This window comes from Gobio gobio (genome assembly GCF_949357685.1).
Source record: "Gobio gobio genome assembly, chromosome: 20".
NCBI lineage: Eukaryota > Metazoa > Chordata > Actinopteri > Cypriniformes > Gobionidae > Gobio > Gobio gobio.
In genome coordinates, this window is record NC_137113.1 from 37,557,235 (window position 1) to 37,571,275 (window position 14,041).

The window sequence follows — 14,041 nt, forward strand, 5'->3', positions numbered from 1 at the left end:
GCGCTGTGCATTATGGGATGAAAAAGTGTTTTTGACAGTTTGCACTTTAGCATGGCAGCTCGCGGACAAACTTGGAGTGGTGAGGAGGTGCGGAGCCTCATAGAAATTTTCGGAAGATATAGCATGTCAGAGTTAAGAAGAATTAATGCACGCCTCCGCTTGAAGTGACGAGCGACGCTCGCTCGCCGTTTGCAGTGCATTAGAACGTTGTTTTCAAGCCGCATCCGCGCTTCATTATAGAAATGTATTGTTTGCATATTGTGGTGTATACAAACAATGTAATAGATTATGGCCAGGGACAAAACCAGCCCGCGCAGTCGTCTCTCCATAGTTGTGTTGTCTCTGTGTTGTTTGCTGGCTTTTCCTCTTCTGTTGGAATTTTGCCACACGTAAATTCTGACCAATCGAATAGCAGTTTAGGAAATACGCCATGGCCAATGAGTCATGTGGATGTTGTCATGTGACTGCATTTTGGTTTGTTTCAACCTATAGTTTTAACTGGTTCGGACAATAGGCCGTAAAAAAAATATGGACGACGCAACTTCATTGAATTCCGCTGACCAGAGTTGAAGCTTTCGTAGGCCTGCACACGGCGCTGACATAGAGTGCTGAAGTTATGACGTCACTTTGTAGGACAACCCGGAAGTTAGCGGCGCATGGGTTCCCTCGATCGAAAAGCCATGCATTTTCCCCATAGACTTTTAGAAAATCGCACAAAATAAGATCTGTGTTCAACAAAGAGTTATAACCCTTACACGTTTTGTCTATCCAGATAATCTTTACAAGTTAATCCAAAATGTATACATTTTGAAGCCTAAATAAAGCCGTCAGATATAAAATGCTAACGGTAGGCTATAAACGGACTACAGCACACCATGGTCGCGGATCAACGTCATCATCAAGCTTCCTCAAACTTTATTTTAAAAAACACGATCGCTCATTATGATCTGCGCTGTGTATGAACACTTATCCACTTTTTCATGAAAAATATTGCCCATTCGTTTTTTCCAAAAATGTCAGAAACTTATTTTATGCGTGCCTCTGAGATTTTTTATCTTTTGTTAATGTTTTTTCAGAAGATATGATTATCACTGTGATAACATTAAATTACATGAAACACAACCCAGTCTCTTTTTGTTAAATGCAAGTTTATGTATGATCAATAATACAAACGTATAAGTAAAAGATACAATAAGCTATACATGAAATAAAGCAAACAATTCAGTCAAACATTCAAAGTCAGTGCTAGTCGGCTACAACGGTAACGTAAAGTTAAATAGCCTAAAAATAAAAAAGTAATGAAACTGCACTTTGCCCTCAGCCTAAACAATTTGCCAGGGAAAATATTATAGATCCATGAGACCAAAGATCAGCCGTTACATATACACAAGACGAATTATAGCTTGAGACACCACAGAGACATCAGAGCCAGTGGCAAATGTCTGAAGGACTAGCCGAGGAAATGCTGCTCTCACCGGGTAAACAAGCGAGGAGCGCTGCTGATTCACTGGAGCTCACAACTCCGAAAACGCCAGATAAAATGTTCAAATAGGCACTCTTCTTATAAATAAACCACAGATTTGAGCTTTAAACAACTACATTATCGCCTGAAAAAGTCTTAAAACTACGTTTTGTCACACATTAACAGTAGATTTTAACAAAAAAAGACGTGTAAACAGCCCATGTCAGCCATTTCTCAACGAGACGGGCCGGCTGGCAGAAGCCCCTCCCATGACGCAAATTCACATCTGTTGTGCAGTGAATGTCCCACGTGAATGAAGCGAGTAAACTCAAAATGTTCAAGCATCCAACTTTGCGCTAAAACCGTGATTTATTCACGCCACATAAGTTCTTCATAAGTGAGGCTGAAACGCGGGCTAGTGAGAGATTTCCTGTTTGTCACGATGACGTCTAAAGTCCCCCCCAAAGGATGTAGTCCCTTTTAGCAACTTGTTAGCAATCACCGTTTTTAAGACACAAAGTAAAAAAAAAATAAAAAATTCACAAGCAGGTTTTAAGTAATGTGTTTTATGTCATAGATCAAAATGTGAAAATATTAAGAGGATTTGTTAACCACAGACCTTATTTCAGGCGATTTAGCAAAAACCCATTCAAAAAAACATAGACTTTAGGGCGAGGGAACCGGAAGTGCTAAAATGCTAACTCACTTCCGCGTTTTGGCCTACAAAGTGACGTCATAACTTCGGCACTCTATTGTGACACACATGGGACTGAGTCTGCGCAGTAGCGATCTCGGGACCTGAGTTGCGCAGTAGAGAGCAGGAAGTAGGTGCAATTATCAAAAGCCAGCCCACACTCACAGATGTAGAACAATTCATTATGTTAGTGTGAAATAAACAGTTACAGAAATGTAGAAATTAAAGCTAAAGCTCCAATCTCCTCCCAAAAATCCCCCAAAAAGTCTGTTAGTGCCTTAGTGACAACTTCACTCAGAGAAGCCGTCAATCTCAGCTGTCAATCATGACGTCACACACCCCCTTTTATAGTATCAAATAACTAACTAAAACTAAACTTAATTAAAAAAAAAAAAACTGTCTAAAATGACAGAAACCATCTTTAGGAAACAATTATTTGAAGTGTAATTTAATTGTTTCGTGTGTCTCGTGTCCATTGTACTACATGGAGAGGTGGGGTTTATGAGCTATACTGGGACCAACCACCAGGGGGCGATCGAGGCACTGAGGCTTCAGTTTCTGAGAGGAGTGCTACAGGCTTGATTCAGACCAAAGCAATCAGTGTGGTGTGAAAAGGAACCAAAAAAGCTGAAAAATGCTATAATGTATAATTGTTTGCCCTTGGTTTGGACCAAATTAACCGAACTAGAGATGTGAAAGCACCCTAAAGCTCCAAAAAGTGCATCTACCCATCATAAATTAATAAATACGACTCCAGTATAATCATTGGCCTCTGACCCGGCGCATGACGTAGACATAGCGTAAGCTTGTGAGAATAGACTCCTCTTGCGACAACCACGCAACCCTCTCGTGATCACGTGTACGCCGTTGCCAGAAGTCAGTGATTCGTTTATAAAGTTTTAAATATGGATATTTTTCTTAGAAAAACCAATCGCTTCACTTATTAAACCCCTGGAGCCATATGGATTACTTTTAGCTTCAAAAACTGGCGCTATTCAATGTCACTACAAAGCTGTGAAGAGCCAGGATATTTAATATAACTGTGTTTGGCTGAAAGAAGAAAGTCATATACACCTAGGATGGCTGAGGGCGAGTAAATTATGGGATATTTTCATTTTTGGGTGAAAAATGTAACTACTCTTTTACAGCATCTCTCTCCATCTTATTTGTTTTCAAATGTATCCCTGTATTATGATTTTATTTTGCCAAATAAATAAATGCGTCAGCTAATCAGTTATGCCTTGATTTAATTTTTGTAGCAACAGGCTGATTAAATGACTGAAATAACAGAAAAAATCACAATACACAGGGAATTGTGTGAAACTTACAGAGACCAAGAAGGTCTGAAGAGAGTCACCATCATCTTCATAGACAAACTGTCCAAGCAACTGCCCCTCTTCCTGCTGCTCATCCTCAAGACCCTTTAACCGAACAGAGACAAAAAAAAAAAAAAAAAAAAAAAAAAAAATAGTTACATTGACCCCAAGTTTAAAAAAAAATGGTACTTACTGATTATATGTAATCTGGATTACTTAATCAGATTCCAACATTTAAAAACTTGTAATTAGTTTAGATTACATTTTAAAATACTCAATCAGAATACAGGTTACTTTTTTATTGAATATATGATTGCTTAAATTATTCAGAATTCATTGATTCTCCTTTCTCAAAAGTTTTGTGGAATTGCACACACAGATCAGCCACTAGTCAGGCAAGGCGACTATAATTGCATGGTAAATTGAGAGGCCGCACAGCATACAATAATCTAATCTAATCTTCTAATCTAGTATTTTATTTAGATTTTTATTAACTTATTTCTTATAGTTTAAATTTTATGATTTTATTAATCTTTTCATACATTTTTAACCCCCCGCTCGCAGATTTGGGAAAGCCTGACGCAAGTAATGTTTAATGCACGTTATGTTGATTAAAAAAAAGGAATAAAAAAGGAACCATTTTTTTCCCCTTTGTATTTGTATTAAAGCTGCGGTCCATAACTTTTTTTGTGTTTAAGATTTACAAAAATTATATAATGAGAATGTTTTTGTCTTACCCAGAATCATTATGGTACACGTACAATAAGTGTTTATATTGGGACTATTTGAGACCAGACTGGTAGGAGCCACTGCGGAGGAGCACAGTCCCTGAGTGACTCGCCATAGACATAAACAGAGAGAAGTAGCTCCGGCTGCAACGTTCTTTCGCAAGACGCATGCAGCTCTGTTTATGAACCGCTAGAGCGCAAAAGTTACGGACTGTAGCTTTAACATGGTATGGTGCATTATATTATACATTATAAAATGACAAGTCAAAAGTAATCAAAAAGTAGTCATATTACACTAACTAAAGTGTGTAATGTAATATGTTACTAACTACAATTTTTATAATGTAATCTGGATTGAGATATTGACTACAATTTGTAAGCAATCTACCCAGGACTTGTAGACATGAAAACCAGGAAATATCAGAAAACTTAAAATTATGACTTCTATGTCTAGGAAATTCTGGATATCAATAATTTCTACAGTGGATAATCTGGATATATACTACTGATCAAATAAATCAATCATATTAATGCAACCTTGTTAAGCACAAGATTAAAACAATTATTTTTAAAAAGATTGACCGGTAGTGTATATTGTTCTAGTTTTGCTCTAAATGTACAATATTTTATTTGCTAGAAATTGCTTTAAAAAAAAAAAAAAAAAAAAAAAAAAAAAAACACACACACCTCTTATTCATTCAATCTGTTCATTGGAGATATGCAGAAAACCCTGATATGATTGGAGTTCCACGCGTACTTACATATACATTAAATTCTCGTGGGGCACTGCTAATGTTGCCGGTGGGCGACAGGGATTTGGGCACATGATCCAGAGAAAAGGCTGTAGGCACAATCTTCATGGACAAGCCGATCACTAGATAACCATCTGAACCTTTAAATGCCCAGCAGTTCCCAGGATGCACGTCTGGCTGTAGGGACAAATGGATGAAGAGAAACACTGATAAAGACAGAAGGGAAAGTGACCATTGGAAATCACAGCTTGACTGTACAAATGAATGCACATGAAGTCAGAATTCTCAAAGGTTTCAGACCTGTATGACTACACGCGGTGACTGGGAGAAGTACCACAGCGGGAGGCCGAACAGACTCAGCAGTGCCGTTTTGGTGTTGAAGGACTCTGAACAACGAGTGCTTATGATGCTGCCTCCTACAGACACAAAGAAATGCAGATCGTGTCATATTTAGGCTAGTCTCAGCCTCATGCCCACGGACCGCTGGCTGAACGTCTGATGCATATAGAACATAAAATGGGAAACACTTTGGGAGTTTCGAAGTCATCATGTGATTGGTTGAATTCTACCAATGAAAGCTGCTATGGAGCCATGATTCTGAAGGTCTGGGTGCGTGAGATTATATTTAGGCTACCTGACATCTTGAGTGGTGTAGTGCAGTAAATTTAAATGCAAGATGCAAGTGTTAGTGGAAACATTTTTCAGTATTTTAACAGTACATTTCAATATTTATGTAATTGCGCTGAAATGGAAATCCAATTCAGGCAAGTCCATTTTAGCAAAGCAGATTCACAATGCTTAACACAAATAAAACATAACAGAACTAGAAAATCTAGTTTTATACAAATCAAGTCAATGTCCATTTAATGAAACGCAGTGTGGAAACTAAAGAACAATACTGAATAGTTTACATTTAAATTACCCAATATATCAATGCATCATTAACAGTTAGTGTATTCATGAAATTATTGCTGTCAAATAAATGGACAAATAACAATAACAGCAGATATTACTGAACCAATACAAAGAATGATTCACAAAATGAAACATTCTGGCAAAACAAAACTGGCATACTGTCAAGGTCATAAGGAAAATTAATTATATTAATGATAAAGGTCAATTGGTTCCCAACCCTGGTCCTGGGGGTATTCCAGAAAACGGGTTATTTTTGGACAGATGCTGACACCGGTAAATGACCTAACGCAATATAGATTTCTTTATGTACGTAATTATGCAGGAAATATTAAGCATGAACACATATCTGGGATTATTCACAGAAATTGATTTAAATTGACATACTATTCCTTATTACTAAATTGCACTTTATTATATAAAAAGGTTTACCATGCATCATCTTACTCAGAGCGACAATAAATGCTGCAAAATAAAGATTCATGTCTTTAAAGCCATACACAGTCCACACCATTTCTCTGAATAACTTGAAGCAAGTATGTATATTTCCCAATGTCTTTTGGAGGTCTTGGAAAACGTTAAAAAGCCACAGGTCAGCTCAAATTCGATGGCTTTTTACTAGCATGACCGTTTGCATATGAACTAAGTGTTATATACTGTTGAGCTAATTATTTAACCCATGTTCAAGTTATTTGTACTGCTTCAAAATACATTCTGTTAATGAAAACACTGTTGAATCATTTACAGTTACTGTACGAATAAAAATGGCATAACAATTACAAAACCACAGTGGATAACTGTACATGACAAATTAAAGGGTTAGTTCACCCAAAAATGAAAATTCTGTCATTAATTACTTACCCTCAAGTCGTTCGACACCCGTAAGACCTCCGTTCGTCTTCGGAACACAAATGAAGATATTTTAGTTGAAATCTGATGGCTCTGAAAGGCCTCCATTGGCACAATGCACGGTACACTCTCAAGACCCTTAAAAGGTACTAAAGACGTCGTTACAAAGTCCATCTCACTACAGTGGTTCTACAATAACTTTATGGAGTGACAAGAATAGTTTTTGTGCGCAAAAAAACCCTAAATAACGACTTGTATAGTGATGACGATTTCAAAACACGGCCTCATGAAGCTTCGAAGCGTTATGAATCAGTGAGTCGAATCATGATTCGGATCGCTTGTCAAACCGCCAAACTGCTGAAATTTGGCGATCCAAACTGCTCATTCGACTCACTGATTCATAACGCTTCGAAGCTTCATGAGGCCGTGTTTTGAAATCGGCATCACTATACAAGTCGTTATTTAGGTTTTTTTCGCGCACAAAAACTATTCTCGCCGATTCATAGTTATTTTAGAACCACTGTAGTGAGAAGGACTTTGTAACGACATCTTTAGTACCTTTTAAGGGTCTTGAGAGTGAACCGTGCCATTGTGCCAATGGAGGCCTTTCAGAGCCATCAGATTTCAACTAAAATATCTTCATTTGTGTTCCGAAGATGAACGGAGGTCTTACGGGTGTCGAACGACATGAGGGTAAGTAATTAATGACAGAATTTTCATTTTTGGGTGAACTAACCCTTTAAGTTGTATCCGTTTTCAGATTTCAGAAGAATAGTGACATTTGTAATACAAATGTTGAGGTGTCTCAAACACAGACTCGTTAGGTAATGTTTTCATTAAAATCAGATGATTTCCTATTAGTTCAATAGAATGTGAGGGGATACCAATATGGTGGCATGACTTTATGACATCATGAACAATCCAGTCATTTATATAGATCAGTGGTTGGGAACCACTGATGTAGATGAATAAAACAAAATACCTATCTATATATCTAATAGTGTTGCAGAGTCCTCCAATAAGTGAAACAAACATTAAAGATTAGAACATTAACATTAGAATTTACAATCCATCCACAGTTAACATCATTACTTTACCTCCAGATTCCAATGCATAGTCCACCAGACCAGTGCGGTCTTCAGAGTAGAGCTTCATTGCATTGTTGACAATCAACTGTACGTGCTGTAAAGAAAAAAATAATTATTAAAAACGCAGAAAGCAGCATTACATATATCTGACTATAATGGGTTACTTATTAATTAGCATTCTCTAAAGCTTACTTCCTCAGAGAGGCCTGCCTCCCCTGTGGCTTGTCGTACAGTCTGGGTGATTGTCTCTTTAGAAGGCGACTGGCCTTCCTCTACCTGAAGGGACAGGTTACCCAGAATGCTGCTCTCCAGCACGCTGAGTGAAGCCTGCAGTTCAGTGGTGCTCACAAAGTGATCAGAGAGCCACTGCAGGAGAGATTCAGGAAGCTCCAGGTCTGCTGCTCTGTCACTGCCATAAAACAGAGACTTGAGTTCCATTTCCACCTGCTCGGACACCTGCAAGAGAACAGATCCAGGAGTTATGACAGCATTTAATCAAATTAATTAATAATCATCATAAATATACCAAAAGCCAGCTTAATTTGATCTATGGTTTATTTGACTATTCTCTAAACTAGGGTGTGTTTACATGACGCCATTTTCAACTGAAAACTTTATGAATGATTTTAGCCATTCATTTACATGACAACAGTGTTTTGAGGGCCTGAACATGCATAATACAGCCTTTTTAATTATTTTCGCAAATCCCTGTGAACGAGGATCGTTTTGACAATGTTGTCGTCTGTTTTTAGTACATCGTCATCGTTTTTAGAACGGTGTGTGTCAGGGTACATTTACACAACAACGGAGCTCATGAAGCTCTTTCCTAATGAGCTGATGATCTGAAATCATGCATTTTAAATAAGAGACATATACAGGGTTCCTACACAATTTTCATTTCAAAATTCCATACTTTTCCAGACTCGAATTTCCAGACTTCCCTACAGATTTTTTCCAACCATATTTAACTTGTTCTGATAAATTGTTTTCAAATTCAACTGCTAACAAGTGTTACATTCTAAAGATTTAGTATTGTAGCTAGACAGGAAGTAAGGAGGGAGAGAGAGGGGGCGGGATTGGGAAAATTCCATGAGGCAGGACTCGAACTCGGGTCTCCAGAAGCACAACAGCACTACATGGCGACGCACTTACCCACAATGCTATCGGCGCCGACAAGTCTGTTACACTCTGAGTCAAAACCTCTATGTAGGCTACCTAATATTAAGAAATCCTATATTAAAATATTGCCTTTTGTGACCTTAACGATCAAAATGCTAAAATCAGTCAATTTTTTTAAAGGGTTATTAATTTACCCAAAAATGAAATTTCTATCATAATATACTTACCCTCATGTCATTCTAAACTAATAAGACTTTTGTTAATCTTGGAAATCTTGGACACATGAAGATATTTAAAGGATTAGTTCACCTTAAAATGAAAATGTACTAATCATTTACTCACCCCAATGCCATCCAAAATGGCACCAACTCAAAAACTTAATTTATCTTTCACTGAAGAAAGTAAGGCATGGATATCTTGGATGGCATTGAGGTGAGTAAATGATTAGGACATTTTCATTTTGGGGTGAACTAGTCCTTTAATAAAGGGACTAAAACATATCAGATTTAAAATATAAAAAAATATTAATATAAGATTCAAGATTTTCAAGATTCAAGAGTTTTATTTGTCACATACACAGTTATATACACAATATACAACTGGCAGTGAAATGTAAACAGGTCCGCTCCATGGACAGTGCAAATAACAGTTACAAGAAATTAAAATAGAAATAGAATAAAATTAGAATAAAAAGTATTAACATAAGTAGAATTATAAATAAATCAAGTAAAAGATAAAAATAGGAAATAAGATAAAATAAAAATATAAACAAAAATGTGGATATGATAAGTGAGATAAACTGTAGACTTAAAAATAAGTGGTTAACATAAAATATATATATATGTATATATAAAGAAGTATAATGTGCAAGGTTTATTACAGGTTGTTACGCAGTAACAATAGGAAAGTAAAGTGCAGTGCAATTGCAGTATGTGGATGTTAATGTTTAAACTGTATGTTTATGCGTGTGCGGGGTGAAGTGAAGTCACGTGACTGAGTTCAGGAGTCTGATGGCCTGGGGGCCATCTTTATTTATAATAAAGTATTATGGTTTTGAAAGACATGGGGGTGAATAAATGACAAATTTTGGGTGTACTATTCCTTTAAGAACTCCACCATCGACTCGGTTTTATCCTCAAACCCAACTTGCTTTCTCAAACTACAAAGTGCTGTGTTAACCACTGTTGAACTGTGAAAATGAAGGAACACACAGGTCTGACCTTTACTGCCATAGCTAGGCTACAAGTTTTTCATTCATTGAAAAAAACGATTGTGTATATATTTATTATATACATTTAGAAATTATTAATTTTATATTTAGAAAATGAAATGGGGACAATAGTCTGGAAACATAAATAATATTCCATACTCTGATTTATTTTTTCCATACTTTTCCAGACCTGGAAATTACTCAAATTAAATTCCATACTTTTCCAAACCCCGTAGGAACCCTGCATATAAAAGGCCAGTATTTGGCAGTCACTTTGTAAAGAAACACTACGCGCCTATAGACTGAACATATATGCACACGCATGACTTCACTGTTTCCACGGTCACGTTTTTGTTGTTTACATGAAAATGATAACGATAAGTTTTCATTGTCAGGGCCCCAAAACACTGTAGTTGTGTAAATGAACTGCCAAAACGCATTATAGTTTTATGTTTTGTTGAAAACAATGTGTGTTGACCCCTTAATCAGGGGTGTCAAACTCAGTTCCTTGAGGGCCCCTGTCCTGCAGAGTTTAGCTCCAAAACACCTGCCTGGAAGCTTCTGCTACTCATGAGGACCTTGATTAGAAGCTTGTACAGGTGTTTAATTAGGGTTGGAGCTAAACTTTGCAAGACAGTGGCCCTCCAGGAACTGAGTTTCACATTCCTGCGCTAAATGTATTTTACAACAGTATTTGAGACAAATCTAAGGCCACATCCACAGGAAACCAGAGCTTTCCCCATCCAATCTTTTTTTTTTCCATGTCTCAAGAAATATCTGCGTACACACGAAACGACTGTAACCCACTCAAAATGATGTAGTGTACATGCCAGACCAGTATGTGGTGCTGTAATTCTGCCACAGAGATAGACGAAAAGCAGAGAAGACAACTTGGTGGAAACGAGCCATTAGACACCGCTTGCTCCGAGCGGTACTGTTCAGTACTATACAATTTGGGATGCTAATCCCTGATTCGCCTTGCATTTCCACTGCCAACAGCACCCTTATGATAGGCGTGGTGTAGCGATCGATGACATTCTCGCACGAAGAAGAAAACAACACACAGCAACAATGAACGACATACAGCAGAGCTTGTTCTTGCTTCTCAGCATGTGGCTGTTTGTCACAAGATGACATGTTTTGTTTGAACCAAGGCTGCAGGAAAAAACAGCTAAAAAAAAAAAGCATGTGCAAGTGACGATTCTCTGTCAACCAATCAACGTTCTGCATTGAGTTTAGCTCCACCCTTTAGTACCGGACTTCTGTGCTAGGTACCCCAACGGAAGGGTAAATAAATAAATAAAATAAATAAAATAAAATAAAATAAAATAAAATAAAATAAAATAAAATAAAATAAAATAAAATAAAATAAAATAAAATAAAATAAAATAAAATAAAATAAAATAAAATAAAATAAAATAAAATAAAATAAAATAAAATAAAATAAAATAAAATAAAATAAAATAAAATAAAATAAAATAAAATAAAATAAAATAAAATAAATAAATATATTGTACAGTACGGAATTAGGCTATCATTCACAACTTCTGGCAATGGAAACGGCAAAAATTCCGTACTGAACACAACTGAATTTTAGGGGCACAACCAGAAAATTTAGGGGCGCACACCTTAAATCAACATTCTAACCAAATCTACTAATTTCCACTGTATTACAAATAAATACTTTGATAATACAGGGCTCCAGATTAACATTCTAGAGCAGTGACACCAGCGACTAAGTTCTACAGATGGTGACGCCAGCACCTGATTTGGTGCTGTAGGAAAATGTATCAAGGTTAATATAAAGGCCAAACGCTTCCCTCTAGGTCTCGCAGTAGTGATGTTATTAATACTGTGGTGAATTCAAATGCTTTCGCACTGGATCTCCCAGCGCTGTTTAGTAACGTGTCGCATGATAGAGATCAGCCCATGTAGGAGCTCGTGCTGCGATGTCTATTATTGCTCCGAGCTGATAAACGGTCCGCGCAGCACAGCTCAAACGAGTAGCGTGGTTCCGTTCCACTTTCGTTCCGTTTGCCGTCCGATGTTTCTCATATGTAACAAATGGCAGCTCTTTTCAAATGGGCAGTCGCACCAGCAGGAAAAAAGGTCGCAACATGCCACCATTTAGTCGCAGTCTGGAGCCCTGCGTACCGAACTGTACCGCTCAGTGGAAACGAGCCATAACTAGGCTCAAGACGTGGGGTGATGACATTGTTTCACAAAATATACAGATTGGCTGCACACATGAAAACACATGGGTGTCGTTTTCAGATATATCCACTCTGGGACCCGGTTTAAAAAAAATTAAGTTTGGCTTGCATACTAAAAACAAAGTGGTTTTTAGAAATGTTTAAAATGTCTTGCATTATAGGGGCATTAATGTCAGGTAAAAAAGAGATGATAACAGATGGCACAGAGCACTTACTGAGCTTGAAAAGGAGGCCAGCTGCTCACATTTGTCTCTGCATCCCGTCAGCCCCTGCACATCTTCTCTGATGCGCTCCAAAGCGTCCTCTAGCCGCCTCACCTCTGCCAGCAAAACCTCACTCGAGCTGCTCTCATCCTCCTCGCTGAAGAGAAAGTGACATACATCTACATCAGCTTACATGAAGAGCATGGAATATTACTTTAAATGGTCAACAGTGATGTCTTTCAATGATTAAACTAGATTAAAGTAGATAACCTCTCAGGATCAGGGGTGGGCGCTTCAGCCTCAGGAATCTTTCTAAATGTGGGCTCTTGTTTTCTCTGCAGCTCCTAAATTGAAAACATTAAAATTTAAAATCACCAGTCCTGCTGAACCTGTGTAATGTTGCTTATTGAATCAGAGGTCATTATAAAATAAATAAAACAATCTCTCAAAATCTGTGTACTTTGCGAAAGTTCAGTGTAACTTTCTTTAGGCCAGTGTTTAGAGTTTAGAGTTTAGAGCCTTCCAGAACAAAAACAAAATCCTGCATGTGAATATAAACCACCTTGTGTTTTCCTGGTGCAATTTGAATGTCACACCTCAGTTTTGCGTGCCAACGTCTGGAGCAGAGCCTCAGCTTCGGCAAGTCGAGTATTCTCTGACTGACGCTCTTCTGCATGCTTCTCCTGACGCTGCAGACAGAAACAAAAAGAGATCAAATCAGGAACTAATTTGTTTGCTGAACAAGGACTTTAAGCACTTCAATCAACTGAATTCAATCAGGGAAAAAAATAGATTACATAAATGTATAACAGAAAATAAACATGTTAACAATTTAGTTAAACTAAGAACAATATTATGTAAAGATGTTAATCTCTAGTCCTCTCAGTTACTCTTTTAGGATGAACTTATATCACAAATATCCAGGTCATAATATACACTACATTACATTGTTGAAGGCTGACTCTTACACCATATAACCAGACGCAATGCGATAAGATTCCAGCAACAAGTAATTTCTCTGCGACTACGAAACCCAAAAAACAAAACAGAGCCAATCAGAAGAGCATGTGGGCGGGCTCTCTCTGCAAGCGCACTGCACTCACACTGTTTTTTGTTTTTAAGGTTGAACCCCTATAGTCACACTGACTATTTTAATGATCTCTTAACTACTTTTCTGGGCCTTGAAAGTGGTCGTTGTGTTGCTGTCTAAGTGGGGTCAGAAAGCCCTCTGATTTCAAAAATATCTTAATTTGTGTTCCAAAGTTGAACGAAGGTCTTACGGGTTTGGAATAACAAGGGTAATTAATGACAAATTTCATTTTTGGGTGAACTAACCCTTTAAAAGGAACACTCCACTTTATTTGAAAATAGGCTCATTTTACAAGTCCCCTAGAGTTATATAGTTGAGTTTTACCGTTTTTGAATCCATTCAGCCGATCTTTGTATCTGGCGGTAGCACTTTTAGCATAGCTTAGCATACATCATTGATTCTGAT

The 14,041-nt window shown here is 37.4% G+C and overlaps 1 protein-coding gene across 1 annotated transcript in view; it reads right to left on the reverse strand.

Annotated features, from left to right (window-relative positions):
• The window catches only part of sun1a (Sad1 and UNC84 domain containing 1a), a gene marked incomplete at both ends in the record, with an annotated part of 28,546 nt that overhangs the window by 629 nt on the left and 13,876 nt on the right, over positions 1 to 14,041 (reverse strand). The window contains 8 exons of the mRNA XM_079846319.1: positions 3,485 to 3,577; positions 4,962 to 5,129; positions 5,253 to 5,368; positions 7,811 to 7,895; positions 7,994 to 8,257; positions 12,559 to 12,703; positions 12,817 to 12,890; positions 13,143 to 13,235. Coding sequence (XP_079702445.1) covers positions 3,485 to 3,577; positions 4,962 to 5,129; positions 5,253 to 5,368; positions 7,811 to 7,895; positions 7,994 to 8,257; positions 12,559 to 12,703; positions 12,817 to 12,890; positions 13,143 to 13,235 — 1,038 coding nt within the window. The remainder of the gene's footprint in view (positions 1 to 3,484; positions 3,578 to 4,961; positions 5,130 to 5,252; positions 5,369 to 7,810; positions 7,896 to 7,993; positions 8,258 to 12,558; positions 12,704 to 12,816; positions 12,891 to 13,142; positions 13,236 to 14,041) is intronic.